General features: G+C 49.3%; 2 protein-coding genes across 2 annotated transcripts; both read right to left on the bottom strand.

The window, feature by feature from the left end:
- Positions 1-295: 295 nt before the first annotated feature.
- On the bottom strand, positions 296-1,759 carry LOC121666420 (forkhead box protein E3-like). Its single transcript, XM_042031921.1, has one exon. The coding sequence runs from the start codon at positions 1,190-1,192 to the stop codon at positions 296-298; it is 897 nt and encodes a 298-aa protein (XP_041887855.1). The 5' UTR covers positions 1,193-1,759.
- Positions 1,760-1,862: 103 nt separating this feature from the next.
- TMEM201 (transmembrane protein 201) lies at positions 1,863-27,145 on the bottom strand. The gene is made up of 11 exons (XM_042032170.1): positions 26,934-27,145; positions 21,375-21,495; positions 20,639-20,833; positions 19,017-19,193; positions 18,030-18,409; positions 17,457-17,660; positions 8,928-9,145; positions 8,650-8,721; positions 6,779-7,069; positions 6,499-6,630; positions 1,863-6,082 (listed from the first exon to the last, which is right to left on the bottom strand). The coding sequence occupies exons 1-11, from the start codon at positions 27,005-27,007 to the stop codon at positions 5,985-5,987; spliced, it is 1,962 nt and encodes a 653-aa protein (XP_041888104.1). The 5' UTR covers positions 27,008-27,145; the 3' UTR covers positions 1,863-5,984.

Here is a 27,145-nt window from a genome sequence, read left to right as displayed (position 1 = left end):
TTTCAGGCTCAGAGGACGCGCGGTACCGATTCGTTTGCTCGGTGCTGCAGCTCCCTCTCGGGCTGCCTGGAAGCTCAAACAACAAAATCACAATTCCCCCCTCCCCCCCCAAATCCAAACCAGTGGAGAAGCACAGTTCACTCCCCTCGGGGCAGACAGGAGTGAGACAAGGGGCGCATCTCGGGCTCTTTCTGCATCGCTCTTCCTGCGGCATCTCCCGGGCGGTTCTAAGTGACTTCCTCAGGAATCCAGCGACGATGCAGCAGCGCGCCGAGCCCTGCCCGGGCCCGGGCACTCATCTGAAGGCGGGGAACAGCCTGACCCCCAGACCGTAGGCCACCGCCACGTCCAGTTCGGCCGGGCTCAGCGCCCAGGCGGGGAGCGGCAGCGGCAGCCCCCGGAGGACGGGCGGGCCCCAGGCGGGCAGCTGCGGGTACCCGCAGGGCAGCACCAGCACTGCCCAGGGCCCCTGCGGGCAGCCCGCGGGCACCGGGGGGACCGCGCAGGGCGGCGGGGGCCGGGGCCAGGCGGGGCTCGGGGCGATCCCGGAGGGCGGCGGGGGCGATGCGGACGGGAGGCGGCAGCGGCAGCGGCGGAGGTAATTCCCCCCCGGGAACATGTCCTGGAAAGCGGGATCCAGTGCCCAGTGGCCGGCGCGGCCGTGGCGGGGGGGCAGCCGTCGGAAGCAGGGGTTGAGGCTGAGGTGGTGGCGGACGCTGTTCTGCCAGCGGCGGCTGGGGCCGCGGTAGAAGGGGAAGCGCCCCGCGATGTAGGCGTAGATGCCGCTCAGGGGCAGCCGCTGCTCGGGGCTGGCGCGGATGGCCATGGTGATCAGCGCCACGCACGAGTAGGGAGGCTTCTGCGGCCCCCCCGCCGTGCCCCGCTCGGTGCCCGGCTCGGTGTCTGGCTCGGTTCCCCGTTCGGTGCCCCGCTCAGTGTCCGGCTCGGTGCCCCGCTCAGTGGCTGGCTCGGTGTCCCGCTCGGTGCCCGGCTCAGTACCCGGCTCGGTGTCCGGCTCGGTGCCCCACTCGGTGCCTCGCTCAGTGGCTGGCTCGGTGTCCGGCTCGGTGTCCCACTCGGTGTCCCGCTCGGTGCCCCACTCGGTGCCCCACTCGGTGTCCCGCTCAGTGACGGGCTCGGTGCCAGGTTCGGTGCCCGCCGCCCGCCGCTCGCCAGAGTCCGTCTCGGCCATGGTCCCGAACTCCGCTCGCCCCAGACCCGTGGGCCCTTTTAAACCCTCTCCCCGCCGCCCGGCCCGGTCTGGTCAGTTCGGGGTCGCAGCCGGGTCAGGACGGCGCCTTGGCTTCGCAGCCGCCAGTGCCGGCGACAGGAGCGGGGCGGAACCCCGGCAAAGCTCATCGCGGGGCAGCGCCAGGGAGAAGGCCCTGCAGCCAAACCCGGTGGAATCCCCATCTTTTCTCGCCGTTCCCGTACAGGGGCAAACACAGCCGGCACTTGTGTCCCCACCCATCGCCCCCAGCCCCGGGGCAGGGCCGCTCGCAGGTCCCTGCAGGTACCGGGAGGATGATGGAGAAGCTGCTCCGCTGCAGCAATGGATTCTACCAGTGTCACATCCGTGCAAGCACCGCAAGTCACTAAATCCTTCAAAATACACCTGTAGGTACAGAATTATTAGTGGGCTGTTGCCAGTCATTTAATTAAAATACATCCTCCTTTAAGAACTGTTGATTTGATCAGCTTATGCCACCTGCCCCCTAATTTACATTACAAAATAAAAACATAAAGACTATACAATAATACATAAACACTCTCAGTCATGATTTCACAAAGAAAAAAACCCCTTAAGTGCCAAATGAACACAAAAGTACAGTGTGCATATAACGGGACCACTCACACTAAGGTGAAAACTTATCCGGTTTTATTTTTTAAAGAAAAATATTCCTCTTTAAACACAAAGCATGAACTAAAAACCTCAGAGGAACAGCTTCTCCTTCCTTGGAGCACGTTTGACTAAACTGTACAGTGATAGAGCTCCCCAAAGAAGTACACACACATAACATACAGGCTTTCACAGGAAATAAGGTTTAGGACTTGAAATTGTCCTCCTCACCCTCTCTAGATACCCATTCAATCCAAAAATACTCTGTACCTTACTCCCACCCCAGAACACAGTGATGATAATTTCTGGATGCAACATATATTTAAAAAAAAAAAAAAGTATTGGCCAAATTGGCCCATTCTAGCCTTTTAACAAATGTCTGTGAGAGAGGTTAAGACCATCGTTATTTCCAGGAATGGTGCTTGGAAGAAAAAACAGCAGCATCCACAGGCAACACAAGCCCTTCAGTCCAGCTGCCCTGTTACAAGGAACCCAGCCAGTTCAGCAGTGTTTTACAGACGTTCCCAGCACCCAGGGAGTGGGAATCAAACATTCACAGGCCAAATATGTTGCTTGAACAAATAGCCTAAAATTCAGTGAATCTGGCCTACATATGCCAGCAATGAGGTTTTTTTTCCCCCAGTGACCAATTTAATGTCTAAGATTTTATGTAAAAAGGTATGATAAACTTCAGGAACCATCAACTTGTTCTACCCATTCCCTCTATCCCATCAAATAGATATGTGCATAATATTTGTCACATCTGCCAAACTCCCCAGACTGCAGAATTGGAACCAGACTCCAAAATACAAATTCTTTCTAATTCAGAACAGCAAAATCATCTAAAGTATCTGCAAGGTCTCAGAACATGCCTAACAAGCCCATATCCAAAGAAAAGTACCTGGACATTTTCAATGGAAAGTAGGAAATGGAAAAGGTCTGGAAATAAAGCTAATTTATACTCCACCTGATCATTAATTGTTGGTATCATTAAGTCATGTTCAAATCTTTATCAGGCCATTTTGCAAAGATCTTTTCTGCTCCATACACTCCAACAGTTTTTACAGTAGGAAAAGTATTAGAAAAATAAAATCTCCCCCCTGAATGACATTGTATGAAGATCAACATCATCAGTCACAGAGATTTTTACAGGGGGACCAGATAAACTTCTGTTTCCTCCAAACCAGCTTTGTACAGAAAAGAGCAGCAAGATAGACACAGTATCTATGAGCTAGATTAAGGCCAACAATATAAAGACAAACATGGGCTCAGATCTTCTGAAATGAAGAAACCTTCCAAATGTTTTTATACATCTGCACACACACACACACACACACACACAAACACTCATGTATTCCTCAAGCAAAGGCTTCACAACCGTGAGAGCACCACGGGAGAGAGTTCTAGCACCAGAATGAAAAACTTCCCTCTTCAGTAATAAAATCCAAAGTCTCTCTATTGCTTTGGACAAGGTCACCAAACTCCCTTCCAAGAACAGTTTCGGTGAGCAGCCACAGAGGTGCAGTGACAGGTTACAGCATTCCTGCTCTGGAATGGGGGTGGGAAGAGGCGTGTGGAGATGCTGCAGCTCCTGGGTTGCTGGAGAGGAGGAGAAGGGTGGTATTGCAATCTGGTCGAGACCGGGATCCAGGTGAGGGCGGTGGTAAAACTCAGCGCAGGCTGGGAGGTGAAAGTGAGAGATTTGCATACACGAAGTCACAGTGTACATCTGCTGGGTGACAAAGACAAGCAAAGCCACGGTATTCTCTGGCAGCTTGTCTCTGTATAGGAGGCCTCTAAGTAGGACAAGGATCCGTGAATGGGATGTCACACACTGCACCAGAACATCATGAAACCCAGCGAGCAGAGGTTTAAAGAGAAGCTTGGCAGTCGCTCTGCCATCATCCTGCCCGTACACATGCTCGAGTGAGTGTGCAAAGTCTATAAAAGGGACAAAAATCTCTTTACAACAAGGTTATGGGTCCAGTTTGGCTACAAGGAACAATTCATGCAAGTTACAATAGAATTAATCATCAATCTACAGCACATCATTGTGCTGCAGGTCTCTCCTGGCTCTAGGCCTTTGTCCAGGAGGTGCTGGCTGTGCAGCCTTCAGCAGCTCTCTGAGGAGGCCGAGAGAGATGCAGAGTCAGGAGTGACCTTTCCTCAGCCCCTCGGATCAGCACGTGTGGGTGCAGGTCTGGCCTCCCCTGCGAGGCACAGCAGGGCCAGTCTCACCCACAGGGAGGGTGGGAGCAGCAGCTGGAAGTGGGAAGCTAAAACTATGCAGGGAGGCTTGGAAAACACAAAGAGACAACTGGTTTTTCAGTGCTTGAACCAGCAGCAGTAAAGCCCCATTTAAGCTGTCACATGCCTGCTGATTAGAGTCTGGCTATGGCTCCCCTGATCTACCAAGTGAGGCTGTGGAAGGAACTCAATTAAAGCATGCAAGAAAAGAAATGAAGTGAAAGGAAAGGGTGATCATCCCTGCGAGGTGTGACTCTCAGGTTCAGAGCAGAGAATGGTCAGCAGCAGATACACTTCGTTCTGTGCACATGCAAGAGCACAAGAGAGGGAACAGCAGCAAACTGAAAGGGAGGGAAAGACACAGTAAGCACCAATTTAGGATGCAAACACAGGACAGTGGGGTGGGGGAGTGAAATTTGAGGTAAAGGAGCCCAAAGGAAGACACAACAGAAAAACTCTTAATAGATCAGAGTCCCACTTCAGGAAATACACAGCTAATACCAGTCAACTCTCTTCTCGCCAGGTATTCTTGACACACTGGTGAATCTTCTCTCTGCACTTGGTTTTTAGGAACCAAAACATCAAGATCAGGATTTCTTTTTTTTTTCCCTAAGATGCACTAAATGATTTTGAGTGTTCAGGACAATACTCTAAATGGGCCCTGAATTCTAAGCAATGCTGAAGACTCACCCAAAAGCAGAAATACCCAAATTATGAGCTGCTTTTGAAAATCTACTCCTTCCCTTGGGCTAGAAAAGAAGAATCTATCCAGAAGGCTGAATTGTCCAGAAGCAGGTTTAGCATTTCTCACTGAGAGCACCTGGGCATTTTACCAAGTAAGAAGTATCTTAAACAGTTACTTAGCAAATCCCAACATCAGACTGAGGTGCCAGGTTTCTGGACAGATGTATACAATCAGACAGCTCCTCACCTACCTCTAACAGAACAGATTTGTGCGATTTACAGCAAGAACAGGCTCTGCCACTCACTGCTTCAGTGAAAACTCCAGCAGAGCTGTGAGCTGAAGCCCTTTGCCTATGGTGCAAATCACACCAACATCCTTTCTTTTTACCCACTTCAGAGTAACAGAATTAATGCCTCCTGGGCAAAGCAAAGCAAAGCAAAGCATGGGCTTCCTGGTTCTGATGCAGCCAGCACAGGGTGTCTGTCTGGGGACACACAGAGCTGGCTGGACACAGGGACACACAGCGGGGCTGAGAACCAGCATGGCCAGAATGGAACTGGTGAAAGCGGCCTCAGGGCCAGGGCCAGGTGGAAGCACGAGGACATCTAAGATGCAAGAACATGACAGAGCAGCCAAGGTCACCCATGTGCTTAGGCAAGCTTAAGGCAACTAAAGAAAGTTCACTGACAATTTAGAGGAGAGTGCCAAAGAGAAGAGAGAAGAGAATCACTGAGCAGAGGCTGGGGATGCTGTCACAGTAGCCACAGCCCAGCACCAGCTACTAAACCATCCCTCTTCTACAGCTCATTTGTTCTAATTCTCCTCATTTTACCAGCACCATCAGCACGAGGTCAATATGTCAGAAAGAAGAGCTGAGGGTAGGTTCCTAAAAACGCAGCTCACGCATTTTCAGGCTTGTGTCTCAGGTCAGCTCTTTTGAAAGAACGAGTGTGGGCCAATTGACTGGCCTCCTGCTTTGAACTGGAGCTGAGAATTCTGCCTGCCATCTCTAGGGACAATCCTGGGATATGTTCTACCTGGAAGTGACGGCAGCAGCTGCCCAGGTTCCTTTTCATGACAGTTGAGTGTACAGTAGTTTTTTAGAAAACAGCATGCAGCAGTGGCACGGCCATTAGACATGAAACCATGGTTGAACTCTTCTTGTCTCCTCAGGACCAGGTGGAACCAGAGGAAAGGGAGTGTTGGCACAAATCAGCGCAGGCTCCTGTAGACATAGGCTGATGTGAAGACAGCATTGAGAGTCAGGCTCACGGCGAGCAGGCCCCGGAGAGCAGAGACACCAAAGTGACCTTGAAGAGGAGAACACAGAGAAAAAAAGGGAATAGTACAAAGAGATATTAAAGAACTGGTAAATAAAAATGAGCATATGTTGTACTATTTCTCTCTGCCCAGTGTTTTCAGCACAAGCAGAAATTGCTGAAGCACTTCTCCTGTCAGGAAAGGCTCCTCTGCTCTCTTTTGGCTCTATCTTCATCTCATCTCATGCTCTCGACACCTGCATCCCCACCCCTCTTCTTCTGTCTTGGTTTAGCCCTTTGTCAGTGCTCTTCAGACAGTCCAAAGACCAGGAACAGCTTTGTTAAGATCTTAGAATAGCAAGAAGGTCCATTTTGCAACTACTTATTTATTTGATTTCCAGGAAAGATCTGTTACACTTGCAGAAATGCTCACACATGCATGAAGCACTCACATGACTTGCACTCACCTCTCCAGCCAGCCAAATCTTCCCCTTTGGTAGTTGTGTCTACCACACAGGTAGACGAGTGTGATGACTGATCCTCCTTTTTGATGGAATTATCACTGCAAATACTCCCCCCTTCCACAGCAGATCTCATATCTGCAAGGAGAAAAAGATAAGAAAATTCACCACCTGGGCTTCTCCTGAAGGTTTCCCGTCTATTGTGGCCTAGATGTTGCAGTGCTGTGCTTGCAAACCAACTCCTTCCCACAAATGCCCTGCCAGGAGCGCAGCACCGGCAGCGTACCAGGCACTCCCTGCTCCACGAGGTTCTTCCTGGGAAAGCCGGGCAGCTCGGGGGCAAAGATGTTGCTGTCGGAGTGGGTGTGCTCCTCGGAGCCGCTCGGGGTGAGCAGGGCCTCGTTCTGCGACGGGAAGAGCAGCAGCTTCTGTCCCTTGAGGTTGAGGCGAGCGGGGCTGATGAGGGGCCGGCGGAAGCGCAGGGACCCCGAGCTGGAGGTGACGGAGCCGGCGACCGACGGCGCCGGGGACGGGATGCGGGAGGGGACGCCGCTGCCGGACAGCGGGGAGAAGGGCTCTGCAGCGGGAACACCACCAGACAAAACCAGCCGGTTAGCATCCCTGTACAACAGGCACAGTGCTCTGTAACAGTTCCACAAGAAAAAGGAGTGGGAGTTGCAAATGTCCACCAATACACCTTGTACTAAAATTCCTTCTTTCTTTGAGTCCCTGTCAGAGACTGAAATGGTATAGTTTATGACTTAAACATTTTCTTAAAGGGCTTTTAAAACTATTACAAAAGCTGCGAAGAAGACTCCCACACCCTGAATGGGGCCCTGAGTGAGGCCTGACGCTGCTCGCTGATGAAGATAAGATAAAGGAACAGCTCAGGGCTGGGACATTCACTGAGCATGGGCTTAACACCTCCAAGGTGGAGACCACAGCCCCAGGGCTATCAGCTGCCAGGCTGGCACAGACCCTCCACCAAAGGGTGAGGGGAGGAGAGGCTTTGAGTGTGTGCTGGAAATGCCTCTGGTCAGAAGCTTATCCACAGCAAAAGGGGGTGACATGGCCCATCACAGGGCCCCCCTCAAAGGGGTCCGCAGACCCTGCAGCAGAGCACCAGAGATGATGCAACAGACCCTCAGTGTTGCAAGGGACAGTGTCAAGCCGGCCCCTGCAAGAGAGGCACGTGGGCGTTCCCGCCTGGCCCAAAGTGTGCATTAACCCACGGAATTCTGCACCCTTCGGCTGTGGCAGCATGTGGCGGCGTGGCCACGGCGCCCACGGGGGACCCTCACCACCGGCAGACCGGATGGAGGGGAGCAACGAGACGTCCTTGGGACCCTCAGATGGGTGATGGGCTTCCACCTAACCCGTATCACCGCTCCCTGTTCCCCCACATACACTTCTTTTTTTCATTTTTCTCTCTTTCTTTTCTCTTCCCTTCTCTTTTACTATTAAATAAAATACATCCATTTTTTGCCATCAACATCTAACCTCGTTTGATTTTAATCTCGTTTCTGGGAATATTTTGAACCTTCTAAGTTCTTTCCAGTTTATGCACAGAGACTTAGCTTGCTCTGCTTTTCTGGGTTTAAACCGGATCGCAACAGTCCCCTCACTGCAAAACACGGAGAAATTCCACCTGTACTTTGCACTGGGATGCAGGAGGTTTGCACCGGCCCAGGCTGTGACTGCCTTGGCAGCAGCACAGACAGCCCAGGGACCCATCTGGGTCAGAAGGGCAACAGACAGGTCACGGAGGACATGGGAGCAGAAGGGCAGAGCAGCCAGGGCAGCCAAATTACCAACTGTTGGACTCTGCTGGGAAAGCTACAAAAGAGCTGCCCTAGGAACAGCTGAAGTCTCCTATCCAAGCAGGCTCAACTCAGCTCTAATTAGCAAAGGGCTCCTTGTTTTGTCTCACTGATGGCCCCATGAGCTCTCCCAGGGAGAACATCCAACACACACAGCACCTGATTTTAATGCAAATCCACTCATAGCTGGGACTCTCCCTGCAGCATTTCTAACAGCAAAATGGACATTTTCACTGGAATGCGAGTAGGGAGGAAAGAATTCAACCAGACCATGTGTTTCAACCCACTCAGTGCAAATCCTGCGAAGACAGTTGCTCTGGAAGGCCTAGAGCAGTACCTGATGTGGGGGATTCCTTGGACTGGGATGACTGTGAGGCCGGTCGGCTTCCACTGAACAAGTAGCCAGAATCTAAAAGCAAAAATGAAACAATTTGAACCCAGCTGGCTCAGCTACTGCCAAACCCCAAACTCCTACTGTTGGATACTCCTCTGTGCCACAGGAGCAGCCAGCCCTGAACAGGACTGTAACGTGTGGATCCCTCCCAGCCCATTTCCTTCTGAAGCACTGCACCATTCCAGGGCCATTCCCACTGGGACAGGCCCCTGCACACTCACCTGCCCTGGCCAGGGAGGGGATGGTGCCCAGCGAGAGCGCCCTGTTGAGACGGCCGGGAAGAGAGGAGGAGGAAGTTCTGCGTGGGGACCTGAAGAGCTGCTGGTTTGTCAGGTGCAGGATACTGGGTGGTGTTGGGACAAACAGAGACGTAGCAGGTGAAGGGAAGGCTGTGCCAGGGCTGCTGGGAAAGACAGTAATCGAGTCCCCAGAGAGGTACCTGCAAAGGACATGCATGACAGACACTTAGCAACGAGAAATCCCAGCAACTGCCTCGCTCATTGTGCTTGCAGGAACACTTGGTTTTGTTACCAGGTCTGGACTAACTTTTCAGTGCAGGAGTGCTGAAGAGTTTATGAGAATGTTCCTACACCTTGGGAAAAGAAGAACTGCTCAGCTGTACTTAAATTATTGTGCACCAACCTGTCCCACAATACAGAGTGGAAAAGAGGGTGGAACAGTTTAGGAACTCCAGTGCAAATACCTTGGAGAAAATTACCCAGAGAATGCTTTATGAAGTCCAGCTGTTGAAAATACAGGAATTTTGTATTATTTTTAACAACTGAATGAAAATACATGGAAGAAAATCTATCATATGAATCAGAATCTCTCAATGATCCCCTGTAAGATTTTTTAGTCACAAACAGGTAATAGAATTGTCAAATAAAGCATGATGAAGAACTGAGTATGAAACGTTTGTTTTTAAATGGAGATACCTGACTTTGCAGATACAGTATTTGGAGGCTTAATCTCACTTCTGATGGAAACAGAGACAGATGAGAGCAGCAATATGGTTACATGGCTTTTCTCCCATCAGAGAAAAGCCAGGAGTAAATCAGAGTGTGAAGAAAATCTCAGCCTTGCACTGTGGGGTGATTTATGCACGTGTCATTCTCTCCTGGAGATTAAAGAGGTGGTGCAGCAATATTATGCTGTGCTAACTCTAGAGTTAAGATTACAATTTAAAGCATCTTATAAACTACTTATCTGCTAGTAGGAGGCAGCCATCACCAATCCTGACCAGCTTAATGAGGCTGAACACGTGAGCCAAGCAGGGTCCTGGTGCAGGAATGCCTCTAACAGCAGCCAGGGATGTGCTGGTCTTGCAGCCCCAGGGGCCCAACCTCTCCAGGTTCCAGAGGACCTGCAAAGGGCATCCTGCTCTGCATCCATGGGGATTCCTTCAGTGACCCCACACACATCTGCCCCACCACACACACAGATGGATGTGCCAGCTCACCTTTGTAAGAGGAAATGAACGGGAAAGGGAATTAGAAGTGCAGCTCAGGACTGATATGAATCATAGGAGAAAGAGTGATACCTACCCCTCACTGTGGCAGGGCTGTGGAGGGCCAAATCAGAGCAGCACCTGTGAGCAACAAGGCTCTTTTGTCCTAACTTTGCACCTTCTGTGTTTTTGGACTAAAGGATCCAACTTTACACAGCTCCTCGCAGCAGCAGAAAACAGCTTAACGGGTTTATTGGCTTTTGGAAGTCTTTCATTTAAAGGGCTGGATGATATTACACTCATTTATCACTCATAACCACAATCCTGGGATTGTAACTGTTTTGGACAAGGCTTCCAATGGCTCTGCTGCTCATCAGCCCCACTTCTCAATCTCACCAAGTTAGTGCAGCCAGATCCTCAGGGTAGTGAAGAATCATTTGACTTGCACCATCCAGAAAAGGAATTTTTCTCATTAGCAAAGAGGAGCTGAAGAATTTTATGTATAGCTTATTAACGCCTTAGGACTGAATGCTGACCAAAGTATGTCTTAAATATTGATCTGTTCTGAACAAATTCCTCCTAAGTGTGCAAAACCCCATTCCTGTTGTCTGCACTCTTTAGTGTTTGTCACTGCCATGTCAAGAGGGCTCGATGCTGCTAAAAGCTCTCATGGGAATGTGCTTCATGCCTGAGAATGGGCAGCTGAACTAAAACTTCTTCCAGAAGCAGATGAAAAAAAGTGAGGAGATTAAGAGGATCATAAGGCAGGAAGCAACTATATCACAGCCCTGGGATGGAGCACTGCAACTGTGTCTTGGCTTCAAGCCATTTATCACATGGTAAGAGTGGCTCTGGCAACAGTAAAAAAAGTAACATAAAAAAAAAAGAAGGAAAAAAAAGGCTCTGGAGTCAGATAGCTTGTGGAAATAGTCAAGGCCTGGAAGCCGTTTATTTCAGAACTTGATATTGTGAACATCAAAAATTGGGTATCTTAATTAGTGTTTACAATGATCACAATGTTACTAGACAGTTTGGGCACAACTCTGCTACACAGATACTTAAAAAATAAATAAATAGAAGGTTAAAGTAGAGTATTACACGGTATGGGACTGTACACGGTCCTGAAGAAACACCTCCTGCCAGCAGAGCCTCCCCTCCTGTGTCCCAACAGCTCCCTGTTATCCACAGACACCACCATACGTGTGTGCCTCTGTAATGCACATTCTGCCACAGATGCTGCATCACTCCTGGGACAGAGGGAGACATGGGAGAGCACGGGGCAGGCCAGGCTGCAGAGGGACCCAGTGCTCTATCAGATAATTCAGCCCATGAAGTAAGAAGGTAAGATGCAGTCACAGGCAGGCAGCTTGGGGGATGTGCCCAGGTTCATCTGATCTGCCCAGGGCAGTCAGGGGCAATGTGTCAGTCAGGGGGTGAAATGTTTCCTCTGGCCTTAATGTCTCCTCAGAACTGAGCTGGGGGCTACCCATGGACAGCAGCCCCTCTCCCCAGGCAGTGGGTGCAGAACAGGTCCCTGTCACCCCAGGAACAGGGTTACTGGCTGGGGAGCAGCACACTGTGTGCCCTGACACTGCTCTGCCCTGCTGCACCTCCTCACTCAGGGCCACAGCCTGTGCCTCCAGCCAAATTCACAGAACCAGGGGTAAAGAGCATTACAGGAATAAAAAACAGGCACGAGGACAAGGGAGAATAATGCTAAAATGGGCACAGGTCTCAGACACATTAATATTTTGATATGTGACTTAGAAAGCTAGAAACTTCAGCTGCCAAGAGTAAGAATTCTTGTCTCCTGCCTGGTGTCCTGCTTTGGACTAAAAGGAGGGTTGAATTAGAGCTGCCATGTCCTGCACTAACATCTTCTGGAGTACAGATGTTCGGCATCAATTGTGCCTTTCCCCCTAGCCGGTGGCACAAAGTGGGGAGGTGTGTGTGTGTGTATATGCACATCCTTTGTCTACACAAATCCAGACTTGCTGGCATGCCAAAAATGTTCAGGGAACCTCTTCCTGCCTGTGCACTCAAGAGCTTTGGTCCCAAACAAGGCTTTACAGGGGATGACTTCAGGACTGAGTACCGTCCCTTTCACTGGAGAGCACCTGCCATGGCTCCAAGAGCCAAGTGTACCTGCAGGTGACAGCACACCTGGAAGGAACTGGCAGGTTCTATGTGACAGCACACAATTTCAAAAGCATCTCTGAAAACCAAAGCAAAGCCATATAGCACAGCCCCCTTCAGCTTTCATGAGTGCAGTCAGTCTGGAGCAATTATCTGGCTATTAATTATATTAATTTTTATAAGAGCATAAATACTTTGTCCACATTACATCAATACATACTTCCCATAGTATCTAAGCATGATTATTAGCTTCACATAATTTCAGCGCACTTGATAAATATCCATAAAGTCAAAATAAAAAGCCACTACACTGTTTTTATAGCCCCACATGTTCTCACCCTTTGACACACCCAGGCTCACCAGGACATGCAAAGCATGGATGTAGGAAAGGAGGAGTTAAGAGAAAGGAAAGAACTGGATATAAATACAGCGTATTTAGAATGGTAAAGGGCCACAAAGGCGTCAGTTTGCATGCACTGAGGGCCTCAGGAAGAAGAGAAGCAGCAGCAGCAGAGATGCTGACTTGGTTGCTACCTCTGGGTTCTCCCTCACCCCCCTGTGGAGTTGCTCAGAAATTTTAGCTCCTCTTGTGCCCTGCCACACTCAGTGGGGGCACAGGAAGGACAAAAGCACTGGCCTGGCCGACACATGGGCAGTGCTGTGCCGTGCTGCAGCCATGGTTCCACCAAAGCAAAGCAACACAGTGTTGTCCCAGATCTTGTCCAGGGAAAGGCACTTAATGAACCCACACTGGCCCCTTTATAAATCTGGTTCTGCTGGGCAGGGTACAAGATTTTGAGTTGGCAGATCAGCCACAGCCACTGAGGGCCAGAGTCAGGCACTTGGGGATGGAGCAGATTTGATTTCAAGTGACACACAAACCCACTAACAATCCCTCAGCACCTCAGCTCTATTCTGCTGTACCATCCCCTGGTCCAGACACATGGTCCGTGTGAAAAAGCAGCACCTCAAATTAGGGGCTTTTGGGCTAAAACCCGCTAATATTGTTAAGATGTTTGCATGCTCTGGCCTGCATGGCTGCGAGAATCCTCAGGCAACAAAACTGCATCTGGAGACCACAGGTTACCACGTGTTCCTCTGTGACCTGAAGTAAGAGCCCAGCTCAGGGAAAACAAGAAGCTCAAAGCACTGACCGAGTGGTTCTGGATGATTTTGTGGCAGCTGTGGTTGTTAGTTACCAAGCCTTTGTCAGCTCTTATCCCACCCAGCAGAAGGAAATGTGTCACACAAAATAGCACCTCAGCTGCATTGGACAGGAGCACTGTGCACCAAAACACACATTTTCTCCTGCTGGACTCGCTGTGGGACAAGCAATCATGCAGTTAGATGATGTACCTAAGATATCTACACCTCGATGACACAGATGGTATCTAACTGCTGAGTGAAAAAGGCAAAGCACCTTCCATACAGAACCTATGGCACAGCAGTGTCTAGAACAGCCTATTTGGCTTTGAAATCAGGTGTGGCAAGAACAGTCTCAGTAAAGGCAGCAGTGGTTTGACCATTTTTTTTTCCACAGTCAATGGTAGAATACTGCTAATTTATGACTCATCTGCAGGGCTCATTGTCTGAGACACAACTGGTACAGATTGAATGCTACATTTTATAAATCAGAACACCTCTGGACAAAAACCACCCTTCTCCTCCTTTCTTCCCTTACCCCAAAAGATCCATCATCCTCCACCATCAGCAACAGCATGTGAGGCAAGCAGAAAGAGAGGAGACTGTCAGCATCAGAGTCTCTAAATACCAAAAATTCAATTGCTGCAAGTTTGGTTTTGAGGCTCTGAGGTTTTTGTTGTTTTTAGAAGCAGCAGCACAGACATGCTGAGGCATGAGAAGTGGGGGAAATAAGCTGACACCTGAGCAAAAACAAAAGCTTCTTTGGCATTAAAATTGAACCCCACTTCAATATGTATTGTGTTATTTTTGTTTCACCTTTGAAATTTTCCCAATTACAAGCAGTAAAGTTCTTCAATTGTAAGTTGTGAACGAAGCACCACAGACATCAGTTGTACAGCTTGGTTGTAAAACAAAGTAGGTTTCTGCTGTTCGGACATACAAATCAGTGCAACTGGTAAATATACTTCATTTATATTAATCTGCATAAAGCGAAGACATACTGATTTCTTGCTTGTATGTCACTGGCAGTTAACATATCTCCCAGATTAAAGGACTTTAAACTCAGTACAGATTTGCCCTTGCTGTGCAAACAGAGCTAAAATATTCCTCAACAGGATTATTCAGGCTTCACCGTGTAAATCCTCTCCTTCCCACAGTTCTACCAACTGCCTGCTCCCAATATTTAGTGTGCATCCTCCCCATCCCATCCCAGCACTGCACAGGGAAAAAGAGAAGAGAATAAGAGAAAAGAACAGGCATGGTAAACAAATACAACATTTAAGAGCAGAACATCACAAAAGGCGCCTGACTCCAGGGAGCTCGAAGATGAGCCAAGTTTAAATTGAAAGAAAAAACCAAAGTGCTCCTAAAAAGAGGGGAGGAAAACAGCTACTGAGAGGAGATAGGAGGCAATATGAAACAGGACACAGTGATGCTTAACACAGCCTTGACTTTCAGCTCCTGAAAATAAAACATCTGAAGAGGCTGCCAGCCATCTTTAGAAGCTGCCACTGAGAGTTTCCTTACTACTGGGCAAGAAACTTTGGACAGATTCATGTCATTCTTATTAATAAAAGGATATTGCTGGCAGAAATCAGGCATGACATTACCATCAGCTGCTCACACCCCTTGTTTCAGCCTTCTCAAAATATCCTTCAAACATGAGACTCCTCCCATCCTTGGACACATCTCACAGGAGAACAGCAAGAGGAACTTTCAATCCAAATTGTACAGGTAAGTGCAGAAGACAATCACAGCTAAACAGAAACATCAGCCTTTTCTTACATGTACTTTATGAGGAAAATTTGGAAGTCCTGAAGCAGGAAGAAGGAAGGAATTTAAAAAAGAGTCTGGATGCCTTATTTCACTTAATGGCCATAATAGCTCAAGGTTTCCTGCGCCTGTGGGCTGGAAGACAAATGTTTTGGGTCAGCATTGACAAGTGATGGGAACATGGAAGATGGAACCAGACTTTGCAGGTGCTGGATTCCTTTTGTGGGTAAGTAAGTAAACAACCCTCAGCATCATTCACAAGCACCAGAATGGAGCCAGGTTCTGTTAGCTTGAAGGTGGATATTGCAGCTCTCTGAAGGCACCAGAAAAAGGTTCCAAAGGAGAGCCCAGGTGGGCAGCAGGTCTGTGTGGCCATTCCCTTGCCAAGTTACAGGCACACAGCCAGGAGCTGCACCTTCCCATGACTCAGCCTGGCTTATTGGTAATGAATTTCAGAGCTTTTGGCAGTGCTGCCTTTGTGCTTTCACAATGAACACCAGTTCAAGAAACAGTGAGTACAAACAGCTAGGAGACAGTTTTTGTTTCCTTTAAAAAAGCTCCTCTAATTTCACCAGCATCTGCAGCACCCAGTAGTGTCTGCATTGCTCAGTAGGAGTTGCAGATACTTCACAGTGAGAGCTCCATTCTGATTATTAATAGTTTATACACTGGAAGATCACGACACCCAATTATCTTGTATCAGACTATTAGGGTGGTGAGTTCCACTGTGCTATTCTGAACAGAAGAAAACAGCAGACATTCTTTAAAAGTGCTATTTCCTCTTGAAAGACCAAAATCCATATGAGAAGCTCAGCGGAGTGCCTTTCAAACAACTGTGCAGGATAATCAGACTGCTTATCCTAAGAGGCCCCAACAAGTTAATCCTAAAAAACCCAAACAGCTGGAAGTTCCTTTCTCCCCACACAGTAATACCCAGCCACCCCAGCTTTCAGCAGAGGACTGCCAGGCACTCAACTCCAAGTCACAATTTCCAGACACCTTTTTTCAGCAGTATTAGCACAATGCCAGACTACAAAAAGAAGCCCTGCAAGGAACCCAAAAAATACATCTGTGTTGCCATGCAGTCCCCCAGCAGAGCTCCCACCCCTTCCTACAGCACACCCTTCTCATCTGTGTTCTCAGCAATAAACACTGACTGAGTAGTGATGTACAATGAAAGCTGAGCAGATAGCACAGCATAAGGTTGTCAGTCCCATATTTTTTCTCTTTCTAATGCTATAGGAGTGGAGGAACAAATGCATTTTTATCCACTTGTGCCTGTACACACATGTTGCTCGGGGAGCAGGTGGGTAAAAAACCCAAAGAAAGCTGGCATTGAAAGCAACAACCACTGGTAAATCTGAAAATTTAACCTCAAACAGCTGAATACTTTCAGGTATTAAGACACCCTGAGCTACATGACTTTTTAAAGCACCTCTTTGAATAAGTTAATGAAGTTCCAGTCAAAAGCACTTAAGGACACTTCTCCATTTAAAACAGGAGCCAGGAGAAGGGCAGAGCGAGACAGGACGCAGGTAAGTGATGCTACACAGTGGAAGGCAAGGAGAACCAGGTTATGGGCTCTGTGTGGTCCCCTCCTCACGTGCCTGGGCACCACAGCACGCGTTAACGAGGACTCCAAATCCAGAGGCAAGTTCCCATCAGTTCCAAATTAAAATGAACAGCACCATTAGGAAAGTGAAGGTGGCCTGGGGCCCATGGTGGATCAGGGCAGAGGGCTCCTCTGTGAGTGGCTAAGGATGGAGAGGCAGTGAGAAGAACCAGGAGGACAGGAGGAGCCAGAATCTCTCTTTGGCTGGAGGAGCAGAAGGGGGAGGAGGCTGCATTTTATGGAGCAGTTTGTGAGGCAGCTGCTGGAAGAACTGACTTTGGGGAAGCTGGATATTTGTGCTGCTGATGTAGAATGCAGGAGGAAGGGAGAATGGAGGCAGCACGAGTAGCTTCCATGGCTAGCAGTGGAAATGCTCCGAGCAGCTAGCACAGTGGTAAGCAAGGATGGGGAAAAAATTACATATATATGTATCTACACACACATATATATACATCTGCGTAGATAGATATATATATATATATATATAAAAAAAGGAAGACTAGATCTTCACTGCTTATCTATTCTTAAAAAAGAGAAACAGAGGAAGGGAAAATAACAAGAGGAGAGAGAAGCACCAGTCACAAAGAGTTCACAAGGCTTTTTTCCTCCTTCCCCCAGCGTCACTGCTCTGGCTCTGACCTTCGGGGCCGGAATCTCCGCTGGCCCGTTGACTTCCGTGTGGCCACGGCTGCGGTGAAGCCCACCAGGCAGCACAGGGACGTGGTGCCAAACTTGGCCGTGTCCAGCCAGCTGGGCGTGTCCACCTTCAGGTACCTCTCGGCCAAGTGCAGACTCATCACTACGAACCACAGGACTGAGGCAAACGCATCGATTCGCCGGAGCCTGCGACGGGAAAAGAAACCAAACAAGGGTTTCAACACCACTGAACCAGCTCGGTCCTGAGGAAAGAGAGGGAAGGTGGAGAGGGTAGCCAGACTGAGCAGGCTCTGTACTGCCTCTGACTACAGCACATCATGTGCAGCCCTGCCTGCTGCTGGGCAAGTGTCTGAGTAGATCAGTTCCACTTTCTACCAGAGCTGCACAGGCAATTTTTCATTCACAGTAATTCAAGCTTAAATTGAATCAATCAAGGCATGCAGTACTACGCGTCCCATTCTGGAAAGCGTTTACCCCTGGATCACCGAGGCAACACAGGACTAGACAGCTCCCAGTAGAGCAGTTTGAAGTGAGACAGAAGCTGAGCACACCCACCTGATGCGCCCAGCCAGAAACATGGCCAGCAGGCAGGTGAAGAGCCCCAGCACGGCCACTGCCATCTGGTGATTCTTGCCGTAGGCCCACGCCGCGCTCAGGTTCTCCACCACGCGCTCCGGGAGCAGGCGCAGCAGCTCCCGCCAGCCCCTCACCGAGCCCTCGCTGCCCCTGCCTGCACGGGGGCTCGTGCCAGTCCTGTTGCGCACAGGGCCAGAGGGGACAGCAGCAGGGACGGCTGTGCTGAGGGAGAAGGGGTCGCCCGACCCGTACAAGGCCATCAGAACCAGGAACGTACAGCTGAGGAAGGCCAGGAACCGCAGAAGTATCACCTGAGCTGGTGTGGTGATGGAAGTGGAAGATGAGGATGAACACAAATTCTGCAGAGGGAGACAGAAACACCTTGTCAGAAGCTGAGTGAACTGCAGCAAGGTTTTGAAACGGTGCTGTAGGAAACACTTCCAGACTGTATGGTTTACTGGACTGTTCTGCTCAAGTCCTTCTAAGTCTCTGTACTGGGCCGACACCACATGGGATTATTGTAGACTAGCAAGGAGAAACAGCAGAGATATGAGCAGAAACCACTGTCAGGCAGGGCAGTGAAACAACGAGAAGGTCATAATTCAATTCCCATTGTCCTTTTTTTCTTTCTTCCCCTTGTACTCTGTAATTTCCTGCACTGCACTCATAAACTGGCTTCCCTACCTCCCCTTCTCTGCCTGTCCCATTATTTTCCTTCCACTCTGTTACTACATTAGACTTACCTTCTGGCAACTGCACTGAATGACACCAGCAAGGGGAAAACCTCAAACTAAGGAGCATCTGTGGCAACACTCCTGTGCTCTTCTAAACTGCCGCCACACCCCCAAGCTCCCAGGGCTAGAGAGCCCCAGGGCTGCTGCCTCCCTTTCCCAGCTGCAGACCCAGGTGCAGCGGTACAGAGCTCTCTGTCCCTGCCCCTGAAGTCCCTCAGGTGTCCCCGCGTACCTGGCTGTAGCTCTTGTCCGTCTCCCGGCGCCTGAAGTGGTGGCTGAGCAGCAGCGCCCGCAGCTGCCGGTTCTGGTGTTTGATGTAATACTCCACAGCAGCCTGGCACGGGCGGCACAGCTTGTAGGTCTGCTCCAGGTGGTGCTTGTACACCTCAATCTCCTCGTCGTACTTGCCCTGGTGAGAGAGCGGGAGTGGGAAAGTAGGTGAGAAGTGCAGGTCCCTCACCAGTTGTCATGTTTGCTATCGACAGGTGGACAAAGCATGACTCCAGTCTCACAGGGACAGCTCCCTGAAACCAGACCTGGGCAGTGACCAAGCTGCAGGCCAGGCATACAACCAGCTTCACACAGAGATGACCCAGCCTCCATGTCCCAGAAGGGATGGCAAAAAAGAGCCTTGGAGGAGGCAGCTGTGGCCCAGTATCAGCATGCTGAATTTCTGTGCCCGATTTTGCTGTCTTTTTTGAGATCTTATGAACTCCACATAGGTGACACAAGTAACTAGAATTACTCTTCCTCTCCTCAAATGAAGGGACACAAAATACCTGTTGCTCCTTCACTCCAGGCTCATCCCTCCCTGGAACAGCCAGCCCTGCTGTGCAAGGCCTCTGCTGTCACACTGACACCCTTATCCAAGCACACTCGTGGATAACACAGTCCCAGGTTTCTCAGCTGGCACAGGCACTGCAGTTCACTGAATGCCAAAAAAGGGGCCAAAGGCTGGCAGTACTTGAGCAACTGGATAGGTCTGGCAAGAGGCAGGGACTAGAAATAAAGCTGAGAAAGGGCATCAGACAAAGATATTTTCATTTATCATGATCAAATTTCAATCTGTTCTCTGGGAGTCATTCTTATTAAACCCATTACAATTACACAAAGCAGACTGGATTAGGCAAACCAGAGGATGGATACATCACACCACAGCTCAGTGTAACCCCAAGGCTTGACCACAGCTGAAGGCTACGGAGTGCAGCACAAAATTCTCTGCATGAAACTTTAGGGAGCCATAAAACTGTGAAGGAGAAACCCCACTATCCCATCCTCCATGTATATCAAGTAATGGGAAGGCCAAGAAGTTGCTCAGCAGGAAACCCTGTTGCTGTAACTGCAAAATCCCTTTGCCCTTCTAGGCACAGATGCCTAACCAGGGAAATTATGTGGCTGCAGAGGATTCCTCTCCTACCTCACTAGTAAATGCAGAGCAGAACAGCCAGGGCCTCAGGAAAACAAAATCTATTAAGGCTTTTATTGTGGGCTGTTGTGCCTCTCAGATCCCATAAACTCAGCCATGGGAAGCACCAGAGTTGTAAGATGATCTCAGAAATGTTTTGGGCTCGAGCTTCAATTTCCAGTGCTCATCTAGAACAGGGGTACATTCCAGCTTTGAAGTAGAATTAGGTAAATTTGCAACACTAATCAGTGAACTTCTCTGCACTGGAGTGCCACACAGTGCTTCTGAAGACTGTTGGAGCATCATTCCACAGCACACTGAGAAACTGCTCTCTCTCCTGCTTACTGGGCTGCATCATGGAATGAACAGAGCAGGAACAGCAGATACATGGATGGGAATGCCTTGGACAAACATTCTCCAGTGACTGGCAGTCCCTAACGAACACTTACCTCCTCCCTTGGTGAGAATGAAGCCAGCTGTTTGATTTTCATGGTTTGATGGTTGTTGCATTTCTTGCAGAGCAGAATTTGGCTGCTCACCCACTGCTGCGGTTTGGCGGGGTCACAGAAAGTCGGACTGCCCGACACAACGTGGTTAAGGTGTTCCATGTACTGGGCAGGGATGGGCTTGTTGTAGTCTCCATTCTGACAAAAAGCAGGGGGGAAAGCAAACATTCCATCATAAAATCAAAGCTAGGTTGACTGTAAGATTCCCTAAGCTCTGTCAGCAGCTCTGCATTTCATTAGCATTCACCTACGTAACAAAATAAGTAAGTAAAAAAAGAGACAAAATGCTTCAAATCTTCGCCCCATCTCCAGTGTCCTGCACACCTATCACAAGTAGCTGGTGGTGCTGGATTTCAGCTTAAGACAGGCCTTGCTATTTAACGGGATACAAAACCAGAGAAGAATTGTTCCATATAGTAAAAAGAGTATTCTTAAGAGATATGTCAAGGCCACTTTTGCCCTTTAAAGCAAGAGAGGAAAATTTGCCTTGGTCTCTCTAGCCAGCACACCCCAGTGCAGTGGATTCTTTCTCCAAGTTCAGGTGCAGAGCCCACGGGTGCTCAGCGCAGAGCTGCCAGCTGTCCAACCGCTGGACATTCAGCTGCCCTGCAGCTGTACCATCCCAAGTGAGGAGCAGGGCTCCCAGGGCATGCACATCCCCAGCTGCTGCTCCCCGTACCTCCTGGAAGCCGTTGTACTGCTCGCAGTTGGGGCAGTCCCAGCAGTTGCGGTTCCCGTACGGCACCACCGTGTCCTGATTGCAGAACCAGCAGTTCACCGACACGTGCGTGGGCTTCTTCCTGTCGGGAGAGGAAACGTCTCAGGCAGGAGCACTGAGCTCAGCTGACGGAGAGGAAAGCAATGGCTTTCAAACAGGGAAATGCAGGAAAACAATCAATCTTCCCGTTCCATGTGCGTAGTGATATGACTCGGAGTAGTCATTTTAGCAATGAAAAGATGGACTGTTAAAGTGGAAATAAATTCTGCCTGACAATCATACCTCTGTTCTAGTACCATGGACATCCCAGAATTTTAACAATAACCTTGTGAATTACCCATTTCACTGTTTTTCAGGGGCATATTTGGGGGTGCAAGTCCTCTCCATAATCAGCAGTGTTATTCTATGAGAAGGTGCAGTAGAATTGATGCTTAATACACAGGATTCCAGGAGAAGGAAGTCAGGATCCACAAGACCTGCCTGTGACAGTGCTCAGAAACACAGGAAACAGGCTCATGGTTACAGTTCTATCTGCCCCGTTTGGTAGAAAATTTTTCAAGGACAAGGGCATATCAAATTATCCTGAGGTTCCAGCACTGTGAACAGCTGTTTCTTCACAACTTTAAGTACTAAAGGAACTGAGGAATCAACATTTCTTCCCCTGCTTTTATGCACTAGAACTGAAGGGATAAAGACTAATGACCTCGATCCGTGAGCCCCTTGTTTTCTAAAGCAATCCTGTTAAAACAACAGCCAGTACAGACAAACAGCTGTGACGTGGCCCCACCACAACAGGTTGTGACAGATGTTTGAGCAAAGAACTTCAGTGGCCCAAACCCCAGAGCCTGTCTGCTAGAGAAGCTCTGCATTTGTCTCGACACAGTGCAATCCCCAAGAGGAGCTTCCTGGCAGGTCAAGGCACCACAGCCCAGCTGTCTGGGTTTATCAGAACCAGTCCCAGTCCCAGTTCCAAGGGAGGGCAGCTGCTCAGGACTCGCTATGGCATCTACACAGACAGATGGAGCCAGCTGCCACCAGCCCAGCTCCACTAGGGAATTATTAATCTGTGTGGCTCCACTGCAGCAGCAGAGAGGGCGATGGAGCAGGGGAGCTCACCAAGGGCCTGGGGAGCAGCTAACAGTAGCCAAAGTGCTCCCAGTTGAGAGCAACTTTTCCCAGCTGTGGGAAATGTTCTCTGCTGCTGAAACATCTGAATACTGCGGAAGTGTTGCCTGGCACCCTGCAACCAAACAGCCAGGGGGGTCTTCTCTCTCAGCCATCACCTCTCTAGATGGATCTCTACAATTGACATTTTTTCCCATTTCCATAGACCATGCCTTGAAACTCGGTTCATAAAATATCAAACCCTCAAGCAATGTCCGAGCCTCCTGTTCAGGCACTAACAATGAGGATATGCTTGAAATGAAGCACTGAAAAGCCAGAATGTACAAAGGATTCCCTGCCAGATGCTGAAAGAAAATGGCTGGAGCTACTAGGATGACAGATTCTCATCTCAAAATAGATGCAAACACCCACACCCCTCTTAAAATGAATATTCCCTGCTCAACTTTCTTCACTGCCAAGGGGGCTCAACTGATCCGAGTTAAAAATACCACTGCTAAAACTAACAGGCAAAAAAAGCCCCCAAACCAACCCAGAGTTTAAAGCAGACAAATCTAGGTCGACAGTCTGAGTTATCCACGAGCTACCGCTGTCCAAAAGCCAAGCACATGCCAAAGCAGCCACGTGAAGGGTGGACAACAACACCTGTTGTATTGGTTCAATCTCACTGTCACAGGTGTAAAAGCTGTGCAAATATAACATGTAGGGTTCAGCCCCCAGAACACAAACCCTGCTGCTCCTAGGGCACAGCCTGAACTCTGAGGGAGGTTATTGCCCAGGTCCCAGGTACTGCAGAACCTGCCACAACCCCTCCCTCTCGCCGCTGTGCACCATCCTCTGGCACCCACGGAAATAAGACACACCACCCCTCAGCTTCTACCCACCCCCAGGCTCTAAATTCCACGACATGACAGAGGTAGAAGCACTGATTTCAAGGATAACGAGTGGAAAGCACTGGCAAAGAAATGAATAAAGCAGTCATGCTATAAAGCAAAAACCATCAATGCCAAACCCTACCTGAAAACTTGCTAATATCAAAGACCAAATCCTCAGTATACTCGAGACCTTTCCATCTTTTTCCAAACAGGATTTCCCTTCTCACTCTTGAGGCTCAGGAAGTACTACCAAGGATTAAGTAGCAGCACTTCATTCTGACAATGTATGCAAAAGAAATGGCTACATCCTGGATTATTTAGGATAAAAGGCAGTAATACTTCCTTTTGTGAACCTATAATCTGTTGCCATAGAAATAGGTGCAAAAAAATCCCAAATTCCCAATCTGGTGCACGCAAAAAGAAGAACAAGGGGAGAAAAAGGTCGTTTAGGCAAGAACATGTAGGTAGGGTGCTAATTTTCTAGTTACTGGGCAGGACTGAAAAAAAACAGAAAACAAGTTCTGCATTTGGAAAGACTCTCAAATACAGATTTAACTACTTTGGAGCTATATTTACCTTGACTGAATTCAGGCAGCAGCTGAAGGCAGTGAGCTAAAGCACACACTGCTTTTGAAGTCAGATCCTGGTATGAGACTGACAACACAAACCCAAGCCTTTAGCGTGCGATCAATCCCTTGCAAAATGAAAGGCAAATCACCCCTGAGGAGTTTATAATCTACCACTGTACCAATCTGAACCAGCTTCACTGGACAGAGAACCTCCCAGCAAGCTAAAACCTGAGCAACAAGAAGTAATTGAGTTACCTGCAGCACAGAGAGATTCCATTCACAGCTGACTCGCTGTGCTAACTCCATGTGTAACCTGCACACCCAGTCAGGCTCAGAAAATATTCCCAGGCTTGGACAAATTGTTTTGCAGGTAGAAAGTATTTGCTTAAGACAAAATTGAGGAGAAAATACCTGCAGTAAACTCAGTTATGAGATCAACACCTAAATGCTGACATTGCTCAGATAATATGACAAAATGCTCCTTTGTGAGAAGCTACTAGATTCCGTTATTTTGCTCACAAAAATCAGGCTGCAGCTCTGCAGGTCCCATTGACAAACACTGGTTAGCAACCAGTTTGTGTCTGTCATGTAACGTAAGGAGGAACCTAGGCTCCTTCCAACTCCCAGCACTCTTCATTACTCCTCATTTATACACACATTTAAGGTCATGCTGAAGTCCACGCTTCTAATGGATTGCCACAACAACAGTCTCCCTGATAAGTGCTGGTAATAATAAACTGGATTTATAAATATTTTTATTTACATCTATTCCCCACCCTCTTTACTACTAAGAGAGAAGATGAAGGTGTTTACTCTTCTATAGTCTTGAAAGAGACCACTGGTGGATGTGCAGTTCTTCGCTGGATTATCCTCATTCTCTGCCAAGGATTAGAAGAAAAACCCAATTCTCCATTAAAGGTATTTAAAGCAGCAGTCTTCACTCTGGCACAACTGGATTACGAAGCAGTTATTCATATGTCTATGCCAGCAAATCTGAACAAAAAGCACATGGGGAAGAGGGGCTGTTTTGCACAGATCAGTTTTGATCAAACCACATCTAGGGGCACTTGGACAGACCAAGCCCCGGCCCGGCACTGTTGGCACAACTGGGTTAAGAGCTCAGCTCCCTGGCAAGGAAGCTCCTGGGTGGCAGATAACCGCTGCCAAACTCTAGGTTGTGCCCATGTCCATCGCCTGTCAGTAAAGGGGTCTGTCAGTGCAGACCCAACACTAACTCCCATTTTCCAGTGCAAGAAAAACACATCACAGCTGCCTAGACTCCAGCAGGTGAACTATGATATAGATGCATGTGCTCAGAACTAGCACCTATAGACAAGATTTAGCCATGAGACCAAATTTCTAGTACAGCGTTGTAAGTTACAAAGCAGCTTGTCCTCTCCCAAGAGCCAGACTTAGTGATCTCTCAACCAGAAAAAAGGTGCCCAGTGGACCCAGGCAGGGACACAGACCCAGTGATAACCACCCCCAGGTTCTGTGCATATCTGGACATCAAATCTTTTATCTCCTTGATCAACAAAAAGCAAAGGCAGCATCATATCCATGCCTGACATCATGTCTGTGTCCCTTATTATGCTGTCCTTCTGATGGCTATGGAAGATTCATTTAACTAAGGCAGAACTAAGAAATGTGGAAGTATCAGGATAGTACTGAGAAATACAAACATGTAGCCTCAAAGAATTATCAAGGTCACCTGAAAGAATTTACCAGCAGTCTTCAAGGACTTGGGGAGAAATGCTTTCCATTCCAGAAACCTTTTAATGAACCTGAGCAAAACAAATCCAGTCTCCTCCCTCAAAAGGCATGTTAGCCTCAACTGGGTCAAAGAAATCTTGCCTGCTTCAGTGGGATTGCTTTAGGCCACCTGGATTACTTGGCTACCCTAAATCTGTCATAGAAATGCTAAGTCTTACATATGGGCTAGTGTCCCATTGATCATTGATATGGTTAAATAAACAGCAGATGCTTTAGAGCAAACCTCAGGCATCATATTGAGGATGTAGGAATACGCTTCTCTTGCAAAGCATAAACTTGAAATGAACCTTAACACAGGGAGCCCTCGGGACTGGCTTGTCTCCAATAGAAGCACTTAACAGACAAGCAGACTGCAAAGTCTATTGCTATAAAGACTGAAATGCCTCATATTCCACACATCCCTACATTCCTATCATGCTATGCTAGATTAGAATCTGTCAAATTAAGCTTTTCTCCTTTTACGAGATCTGAATCATGACATCTCTCCTGATGCTTTTCAAACCTGGTTTTCAATTGGTCTGAATTTGTTCTAAGACCAGGAACGTTCTGTGCAATTAAGAAATTAGTAACCAGAGAATTCTGGTCCTTAATCAATAATTTTGACTTGTAAGGCATCTCTCCAAGTTCTAGCACTGTGCCAACAGCGCTGTTATTTTACAGACCTGTTCCCCAGCAATCTTTCCTTCACCCCACATCAACCAGAGAAAGGAGCAGGATCTTCTCTCTCCCTGCCTCAAAGACGTCAGAAAACAAGCAGGGGAGACCCCGCTCGCCCCGAGCCGCGTCCCCCGGCGGAGTGCCCGGGCCGGAGGGCGGGCAGCGATGCCCGTACTCACCGCTCCCAGCGCAGCGCGTCCTGGATGCTCAGCCCGGCACACAAAAGCCATTCCCGGGGATACGGAAGAACGCACCCAGCCATTCTCCCACACACTCCTGCCGCCGACCACGCGGGGAGCCCTGCCCCGCACACCCGCTCTGGGGACGGGCACGGACCCTCCCGGGGCTCTCCAGGAGCGGCCCCGCTGCTCCCACCCCCGCGGGGCGGCCGGGCGGGCCCCGGGCCCCGCGTGGCGCCTTCCCGCCGCCGCGGGCCGCATCCCGCCATGGCCCTGCCTCCCTCCTTCCCTCCTTCCCTCCTTCCTTCCTTCCCAGCCTCCCTCCCCGCGCCCCTCCGGCCGTACCTCCGCGCGATGCGGTAGAGCAGCAGCCCCGCGGCCGCGGCGCAAGCAGTGACGCCCAGCCCGGCTCCGTCCATGCCGGTGCCGCCGCGCTGACCCGGCGGCGGCGGTGCCGCTTTGTAGGGGCGCGGCCGCCCCCCGTCCCGCCCCTCGGCCCGCGGGGGCGGCGCGTGACTCACGGAAAGGCCGGAGTCGTGCGGCGGGGCCGCCGTGAG

The sequence above is a fragment of the Corvus kubaryi genome, unplaced genomic scaffold (genome assembly GCF_017639235.1).
Source record: "Corvus kubaryi isolate FWS band 111438036 unplaced genomic scaffold, C.kubaryi_AGA036_p1.0 37352, whole genome shotgun sequence".
In the NCBI taxonomy this organism is placed as follows: domain Eukaryota; kingdom Metazoa; phylum Chordata; class Aves; order Passeriformes; family Corvidae; genus Corvus; species Corvus kubaryi.
Note: the sequence above shows the minus strand (reverse complement) of the source record. Positions and strands in the feature narration are given on the sequence as shown.

What these genes read in the sequence shown, in the direction of transcription:
- LOC121666420 (XM_042031921.1), bottom strand. Translation starts at nt 1,192, where the DNA reads ATGGCCGAGACGGACTCTGGCGAGCGGCGGGCGGCGGGCACCGAACCT.
- TMEM201 (XM_042032170.1), bottom strand. Translation starts at nt 27,007, where the DNA reads ATGGACGGAGCCGGGCTGGGCGTCACTGCTTGCGCCGCGGCCGCGGGG. An exon ending in CGGACAAGAGCTACAGCCAG is followed by an intron (nt 18,410 to 19,016) that starts GTACGCGGGGAC and finishes CTCCCTCTGCAG; the next exon opens with AATTTGTGTTCATCCTCATC. An exon ending in CCCCTCCCTGGCCAGGGCAG is followed by an intron (nt 8,722 to 8,927) that starts GTGAGTGTGCAG and finishes TTTTGCTTTTAG; the next exon opens with ATTCTGGCTACTTGTTCAGT.